This window comes from Lissotriton helveticus, chromosome 6 (genome assembly GCF_964261635.1).
Source record: "Lissotriton helveticus chromosome 6, aLisHel1.1, whole genome shotgun sequence".
Lineage (NCBI taxonomy): Eukaryota > Metazoa > Chordata > Amphibia > Caudata > Salamandridae > Lissotriton > Lissotriton helveticus.
Genome location: NC_136067.1, coordinates 1347050675 through 1347060083, shown reverse-complemented (window position 1 = coordinate 1347060083; position 9409 = coordinate 1347050675). Strand labels below are relative to the sequence as shown.

The 9409-nt window shown below is 39.8% G+C and overlaps 1 protein-coding gene across 1 annotated transcript in view; it reads right to left on the bottom strand.

Annotated features, from left to right (window-relative positions):
• Nucleotides 1-7823: 7823 nt before the first annotated feature.
• The window catches only part of PSMB1 (proteasome 20S subunit beta 1), a 99712-nt gene continuing 98126 nt past the window's right edge, over nucleotides 7824-9409 (bottom strand). Inside the window, exon 6 of the mRNA XM_078649081.1 lies at nucleotides 7824-8124. Within this exon, the coding sequence (XP_078505207.1) occupies nucleotides 7939-8124 (186 nt within the window). The 3' untranslated portion in view covers nucleotides 7824-7938. The remainder of the gene's footprint in view (nucleotides 8125-9409) is intronic.

Below are 9409 nucleotides of genomic sequence, written 5' to 3'. Positions count from 1 at the left end.
TAGTCAATCACCTATGTGGGGTCCAGATTGCACTGAATAATATGCCAAGAAGTTCCCTAGGAGGTGGCACCCCTTACAAAGTCCTATTTGGGACACAAATGAGGGTACAGACCTAGATTGTGAAAGCACAGCGGCGGATGAAAAGTCTTTTGACATCAATAAACGTTTGGCTGTTTTACAGGATCTCAACGAATTCCAGTACTGCAAAGCAACATGCAAGTAAAACGCACCGCCACTGGGGAGTGAAATCAGCCACAGCAAGACCTACCTGGATCCCAAAAGTCGAAAGAATTTGGACCATCATACAGAAAGCCTTTAGCTGTCCTGGCTGTTAAAGGAACAAGAGCAGTACTTCTCCCACCTCTTGCCAGAAAAAAAGAGAAGAGATTTGTCTCCATTGATCTGATCAAACCACACAATGTGGCCGATACTGAATAGCAGGCCATGTGGGCTGCTCGGTAGCCGCCGCTCTCCTCTCGCTATAATACGGGAGATTCAGACAGAAAGATTGATAACATTTGAAGATTTTACTCTACCTAGTAATGGAGTTACCAACAATGAGATGGAACTCGCTCCTATTGAAATTGAACAACAACTAAATTCAAATGAAACACATATCAATTCAGCCTAACACCGACATCTACATCAACATGCCTCCACAAGAGACATCTACAAGGTCAAGAAAACCTGCTGAGCTACCAAAGATAGATCGAATAGCATCTGGCTACTTCATTGAGTTTGACACCTTTTCTCTGGATCCAAGTGAACCAGAGTCACTGTCAGCTCCAGTTTCTTGTAAAAATCGATTTCATGATTTTTACATCTTTCTGAAAAAGGCATACCTCACCATGGCTACAGCTCTGGATAATAACAGGAATACTGCTACTACTATTTTGGGCAGGCTTAGTGACTGTCTTTTCCTTTCCCTATTCGTGAATGGACACTATCTCCCAGAACGCTCTGCAGTATCACAAGTGAACTTGTTATTGAAACCTTAGACGTCATCTCACAGTGAACAGAGAGGCCTGTCCTATGTAAACATTTCAGCAATTCCAGTTCGTGATGGAATAGTTTGGGATACGGTTTCATATGATGTGTTTGGTCCCACTGAACTTTTAAAAACTCCACATGTATTCAAAATTTCTTTCAATGTTATCATCACCACCTCAAGTACATATTCTGACGATTGGGATTTTGAAACTGTTAATATGTTATCTGATTTTGAAATATCTGCAGCATTTTCGAAGAATGAAATGCTTGATGGCTCATCTGAATTTGATACCATGTACTGTTACCAACATTATGGTCATCACTTTCTCATAAAACAAATACACCACGTAATGTTTTCACATACCACCAATGGGAACATTGCCAAACACCACCGAAAGGTAGCTCACAAACTTTTGCACAAAAGTTTGCTTATTTTTCTGGGTTAATACATTAGATCCAAGTTCATATTATTATATATTTGCACCTACATCTGGAAAGAAAAATATGCTCACTAACACAAAACAGATATATTCTACGTTCTTCATTGCCCAACTGGCTGAACATGGTTTCAAGTTATGGAAAGACACCATTGACATAAAAACAATCTGGGGTACTAAGGAACGGCAGCCGTTCAGGGAACAGAGGCACTATTTAGAGCATGCCTTAAACCACAATAGGTGATTTTCCTGAACGACACTGTACAACAGACTTCCTGTCTTGGGTTAGCCAAGATGAAGGATGTGAATACACCTCGTGTTCCCTCTCTAACACACTTGAGGCATGGCAAAACTATACAGAAAATGGTGGGGGAACATTAGATGGCATCTTGCACAAAGTTTCATACACTTCAACAGGCACCCTACTGGAAGGAATGATTAGTTTGGCCCATCGATCCAAATAGGCGTAATCAAGATACAAGGTTACCCCGAAGGGTTTAGTATCCATTGGCCTGACTTACGCTATGTACAACGAGAACATCCGGGGATGGTGACATCATACATTGTTGGGAAGTTATGTCTAGATTGGCTAAGACCCTCAACACGGTCACAGGTGAAACAACAATTGTACCTACTGTCAGAGGACGTGGATCTTAGGGATTTTTTATTAGGTCTCCAAAAGCCATTCCAGAAACTCTTCCAATACACTGTTTATAATGAAATTTGGAAACTCTCTCAACAGGAAGCTGCAGAGAGATTGCATGAGATTGACAGAATTAACCTAGAAAAGGCTTTGGCTGTGGTTGACAGTAGCATGACCACACGGACATCCGAAATGTAATCACTGGGCAACATTCTATCTTCTGCTATAGATATAATGGAACAAGATCTGTCCGTCTTACAACATGGACAATCACAGTTACTTTCTATTGTGTAAATAAGCTGGATGCTACAATCATTGCCCTCGGGTTATGTACCCTCGCGATATATCGACAGTACCACTCTGTTCTATGCATATAATTTGATGGAAAGGCAGAAAACAATGGCACAAGGGGATGCGAAATATACAATGCTGTGCATTAAAAAATTAGACCAATTACCTTTCACAGTGGTGTAATCCCCATCCACAGAATGGTTAACTCATGGCCATATAACATTGCCAATACCAACTTTCGGTTTCAATATGGTGTAGAACATCACCAGGTAGGCAGATATGAAGCAATGGGTGGGTAATTCATCTATGAATCTTGGGAATTACCGTATAGGTTTCGATTCAGGAACGGGGACACTGAAGTATTTCTCAGCGGTACAGATTGCGAGTACTCAGAGTGGATCTCTAATTTGCCGGGATATTATGCTTCACGGGCCAGCAATGGTCCAGTAACCAACTTATGCTGTCATTTGAAAGTTTCCCCAGCTGCCGTGATTAATCCAGTGTTCAGGCTACTCTTAAATGGGAGTTACTTAATGCTGAATGATCAAGGTTGTTATGGGATACTTCCAGGCATCGCATATCTTGTCACTAAGTTCCAGGGTTACTTGTTGTGTGCAAGTATTGTTTCCAATGACCCACACAGTCAGGGAGGCACTGTTATGGCCTTCGTTGAATGTTTCCTCTAGACGGTTTGATACTCTGAGCCGAATGAAAGCCATGCTTTTACAGAAAGATGTGCCCTTAACCGAAGCCAGAGAAACGTTTGATCTCCAGGTGGCAAGGTCCTCAGCTGAGATACAGGCACTGATACGTAAAAATTGCCCTTTCCATTTCGGAGAAATGGTACAACGTATCTTTAACATGTCTGATACAAAGGTTATAGTACACCTATTTAAGACCATAGGTTCTGGGCTGTTAAGCACCTTTCAGACAGTCTTTGGAGTGACTCCCAGCCTTTACACATATCGTGTGTAAAGGCACATTGGGAGCATTTTTGGAGGACTTCTGCTAATCCTGCTACCGATAGTGGGAATCCAGATTTAAAAATGTCTGCAACGTAATGGACGTCCCAGTCACCAAGGAAATGGAAAAAGCGCTCCTGGAGAGACATTACTTTGATTGCATGGTAATCCATCTTGGCACACCTCAACTTCAGGAGCTAAGCGAGTCTTGGTTCCTATCCTTACGACCAGTGTGGATTGACTGGGTTTTGTTTGTCTTTCGCTGCTTGTCTTGCAGCTATGAATGAGTGTTGGACCTCTAACACATCCATCGGTTGTGGCACCGGACGTAGACGTATTGCTGGACCCGTTAACAGCCCACATACTGCAGTGTGTCGACATTCTTGGAGCCACCATGGGATGCTTCAGCACCTGTTGGAATTGATACCGGCTCTCCTACAGGCACACAGGCTTTGGATGTTACAAATGCTTTCCCAGCATCCGCTGTGGGAAGGGAGGAAGATAATCTGTGCTCAACTTACCTATTCTCTGAGGTGTTACTGGGACGGTCATCTGCTAAGGCAAGCAGCAGTGCTGTTGTATCTCCCACACAGGACACAAACATTTGGATCACCATGTGCTGGGAATTTTTAAACAAATTGTATTTACTTTTACTGAGCACCATGGCTTTCAGACAAACTCAGTGGCTCAGACTATATATATATGAACATATTTTAAAGGACTATTAAAGTTTATTTTTATGAAATATTTATGAATTTAAAAAAAAATGTAAATACCTTTTTACAATGTTTAATGCATGATTAGTAGGACATTCCCTTTTTAGTATGCAGTCCGTTCAGATGAGGAGTGGGTGTTATATATTATGGGGTACTCCAATATAGACTTAAGTAGTCCCCTAATCCTTCACCTACATTTACCTTACCATTACACTACCTAATGGGTTTTTGGTATTGACCTTTTACCTAGTTAAGCACTGCATAAACGTCATATGGTTTTCCCCGAAAACTAGCCACATAAATAGTCGAAATAGTGCGCACTATTGATCAGAAACACAGAGAGCGTACACGTAGAAGTCTCCACGCATCATATGCGAAACTGGGTATTTTGTATAACTGAGGGAGTACACACAGTCTTCATGAGAGTGGATTGGAAGGGGCTTCTACAGTTTGTCGGTCAGGTTCATATTGTTGGTTTCGGCTAACACGGTCTCAGAGTCATTCTAGAGATGCCCTGACTAAGGGTTTTTTGAAACCCAAAATGCTTTGGCAAGAGAAGAGCAAAGAAGAAACTTTTTATTTGTAAAACCTGGATTGTATAGTAGCAATGTGATGTAACATTGTTGACAAGACAAAGGTATTTTTACAAATACAGATGTGATAAAATATAGGATTGGATTTGATTATATCCTCATTGAATTAAAACTGTTAAACACAGTAAAGCAAAGAGTTTAATTACTTTCATTTTTGATTAAGAAAGTTAACTATTGCCAGAACCTCCAAGGTGCAGGAGTTGTGCGCCTTGTGTATTGTGTACATTTTTATACTCCATTAAAATATTGATCAATCCAGTGTTACGCACAATTTTAATTGCACATTGGGCATTGGACTGAAACTTCTTGAGGAAGAACTTAATCCAGCTGAAATCAATAGCTCTTTTGAATTGCTAAGTGAGCTAATTAAGTAATTCTTATTTGTCGCCCCTAAGTAGCCCAAGACAAGATACACAAATGATTTGATCACTCTTGCACATAGGCACATCGTAGTTTCTTTGAGTTTTTAAGAGATACGGACAGAAAAGCATGTAAAGTTACAGTGGCTGCAAGACAGCAGGTTATTAGGGAAGAAGCATGAGAGGCCCTGCTGTGTGGGAGTGAGGTCAAAGATCAGCAGATTTTCTAGACTGTGATAAATGCTATCTATTTTGCTGATGACTTCCCCCCCAAAATGAAGAACTCCATTCCACCCAAAATTTAGGTTAACTATTTTAAGGCTGCATATTCTTCAAACCTTTTGAGTAAAGCAAGAAGCACTTTTATGAATTCTATGGGAATGGGAAAAATATGTCCTATTCAGATCCAGTAGGTGGGACAGGCAATAAAACCAAGCCTCTGTAACGAGGCCCTGATGGAGTCCCGGTTGATATTTTTAAGGGGACCACTGAACTCTGGGCTCGATTATATCAAATGTGTTCAGGGCAGCTTGGTCAAGGACAATCCTAATCTCGATTTTTAATAAGGATGCCAAGAACGATCCAACTTGTTACCAACTCATCTCTCTCCTCCTCAGTAAAGAGATTAGGGCGAGTCCTGTTAAACAAATTGGAAACTTGGGTGGAGGAGAGAGGAAGGCTGTCAGATATTCAGTACAGGATTAAACCTGGGGTCGAAACAGTAGAGCAAATTGTGAACCTCTATTTGTTAGCCAGTTAATATGTACAAAGAAGTGCTCTGTGTATATGGAATTTATTGACCTCAGTTCAGCATTTAACATTGATAGGTCCAAATTGTGGGGACTGATGCTAGAGATTGGGAATGCAAGCTTAATGATTAACCTACTCCAGGAGATGGGTTTGATACAGCAAAAATGGGGAATTAATTGAATCATTTTATATTAACTGGGGGGCACCAAAGGTGCATACTGTCCCCTTTGTTCTCTCTTTACATAAAGCAGAGAATATTCTTTGCAAAAAGAGGGAGAACACCCTAAGTGAACAGAAGATCAATCTCTGTACTACTTCATGCAGATGGCAGTATTGTTGGCTAGGACCCCAAACAGGCAAAAAAATAATGGATTATGTTTATTTATGAGAAATCTAGGTCTTTCAACAACCAGTGTTAATCATACGTGATGAGATGTGGCCAAGAACGGACCAAACCAAGGATATACCACATTAATGGCACTAGATAGAGCACTGTTCTCACCTTTAAATGTGTAGGGCTCATTTTTAATAACACTTTAGCATGGGATAGTGAAATTAAGGTCAGAAACCAGAAGTTTATTAGAGCAATTGAAACAGTTTATAGATTTTCAGCTAAAATGAGACAAAAACATCTCACTGAAGATGTATAAAACTACATGTACTTCAGCTGTGACTTATGGGGCGGGGTTACAGTGGACCTCTGACTCCTGTGAAATACAGAAGACTAAAAAACTATTTTTAAGGGGCTTATTGGCCATCCCAAATACATGCAGAGTTTTTGTGTCAAGAGGAGCTGGGGGCACCATACGAGGAGGAGGTTTTAAAACGTAAACTGTGCTTCTCCGGATGGCAATATAGACTAAACCAGAAGTGGATGCTACTTGAGCAAAAGTGAAGGAATGTGTGCCGTTAGACAAGGACCTTGCCATCCTGGGGTTAACTTTTTTTTTTTTTTTAAGTTTTTTCATAAATTCGGGTTGGTAGAATTTTTCTACTAACCAAGATTGAGTAAACTGATCATCTAAAGATATTTTAACAAAAAAAACATTTGAGGAAAATGTGCAGAGGGTTTGTTAGCTGGGAGAGTCTTATAAGTCAGTCTTGTCACATGCGGTTATTTTAACCCATTGTGTCATCAAACCTTACCTTAATTATACAATGAGTACCCAAGCAAAGTTTTGCATGACTCATTTCATGTTAAACCTGGTTAACCACCAGGTAACTGATTAGCCCAGTGGCTGGGTATTCCATGTTGTTGTGGTAAAAATCACAACTCAAAGCTCATTGCACTTTATTTTATTTTGTAAACTGTATATAGGCCAGAGGAAGAGATACTTTTTACCAATCCTTGGGGCAGTCTACCTGAGAGTGCCAGCCCCTGATCTTTTTACAGATGCTCTCTTCGCTGTATATTGCTGTATCGATTGTGTCATTTATCCAAGCTGCTTTTAAGATTTGGAAAAGATCTGTCTGCAATTTAATGACGTAGACGGTTTTGAATATTTTAATTGTAACAAGTATGTTTTTAATCCAATTCTGTTGCTATAATGTGCCTTTTTATGTGTATTTTCTAATGGTGATCCCAATAATGTAATCAGCTGAGCAGCCTACAGAACAGAGTGTAAGATATGCGATTTAGACATTGTTATGAAACTAACACATTGCACTTTATTCTGCTCTGCAAATTTATAAGGAGGCCGTATAAAGCGATTCGTAGAGTTAATTCCCTGAGCGTCTTAAAAGTAATGTGTTGCTGGTACTTATTTTTTTCTAAATGTACTAGTCAAACTATGCTGTATTGATTATCCAATAAATGTAGGCCACTACTAAGATCTGATGTTGTGCTTTTGAACTTAGTTCACACTTGTTTATTATTCATTCTATCTTTTAAATGTGTATCAGTTATCATTTCTGGTCCGAATTGGAGATTATATATATATATATATATATATATATATATTATATATATATATATAAGATTTTGTACAGTAACATGCTACTGTGGTTACATCTGTATTTCGATTTTATCGATTTTGATTTATTAGAAGAAAGCATAATTAGATGCAAATGACTTACTGACCATAGAATGTTTTTTTTTGTTTTTATTTTGTTTTTTACAATAGAAAAAAACTTGACAGTAAAATTCTGAACAGAGCGGAGCACTTGTTCGATTAAGTGCCGGGCATAGAGCAATAAATCAGTCCTTCCGCAGCAAGAATGTCTCCTCTTTTACACCATCCTTGGTGACAATGCTAATTTTAAGGGCATCACCAGTGTAAACGTCTCTCTCTGCAGCTGAAATGAAGACATCTTTAACAAGCTGTATGGCCCTGTCCAGAGTCAACTCCACACGCTCCACATTCTGCATATTCTTGTAACCGATCTAGAAATTGCCAAAAAGGAAAAACAGGGTTAAGACACTTATAAAACATTAACCTTTCTAATGGGTGATTTGTTTATTTCTGGGGCACATAAAATTAAATTCACATGGTGAGTGCAAGAATATAAACAGTTAATTTTTATGGACTGTAAAAACATGCACTGGAACCCTTACTGACACAGGTCATTGAAACAGTTAGCATATTGAGTGAAGAAGCAGAGTTTCGATGCCCTAAATAGAGCGCCGATGCTGTACTTGCCAGCTGTGTCACAGAGAACCACATAAGAGAAGAATGTACTGGAAACTGAAATAAGAAATAAATGATCACTTGGTATATTCAATGTTACCGCATTCAGATGTATTAGGCACCAGGTTAAAAAATAACCCAATAAAACTGTCACCATTCTAATCCTCCAGCCAAAAGCGAAAAGCTACATGTGTCGGTTGTCCGCATCATAGCCGAAAGAAGTGCTACCTGAAGCCAGTGGACTGTTTCAGATGCTTTCTTTCCACTAAGAAAGATTACAAGGCACATTTTTCTTTTGAAGGATTACTTGAAAATGCTACCAAAATGTAACTGCATCCAAGTAATGTTATAGAAAAAACGCAACTTTATTTTACTCTTCAAAACGTATTTGTTACTGTGTACCTTCTGAAATGAAATGAAAATGAGTTTTGTATAGCGCGAAATAGTTGCCCGGAGGCGTCCAAGCGCTGAGTTTGCGACATGTTCTAAGTGGCAAGGTGATTGACACAGAGGAAAAGAGAGTTTTTTTATTTATTGAACAAAAAAGTTTTCAAATGCTTCCTAAAGGAGGTCAGATCTGGGTTAGACCTTAATTGAAGGGGTAGGCTGTTCCACAACCTGGCAGCATTAAGGGTAAAAGAACGGCCTCCTGATCTAGCCCGGTTAACTTTGGGCACCGTAGCAAGAAACGCGCTAGCAGAGCGCAACTGTCTACTGGGAAGGTAGGGGGTGATTAAGGAGCGATTAATCAATGGGCCAGTTGCTCAGAATGACTGATGTGCGATGCAAAGGGATTTGAAAGTAATCCTGTCCCTAACAGCAAGCCAGTGCAGTCTTGTTAATCCAGGTTTAGCAGAGGACCTACGGGGAATTTGAAGTAGGGTCCGGACTGCACAATTTTGGATCACTTGCAATTTCCGCAATGTGAAGTCAGGGGCTCCCAAATAAAGTGCATTTCCAAAGTCCAGCCTAGAGTGGATCAATCCCTGTACAACAATTTGTTTGGCTTGGAATGGTAACAGGGGGAAAATCTTCCTCAAC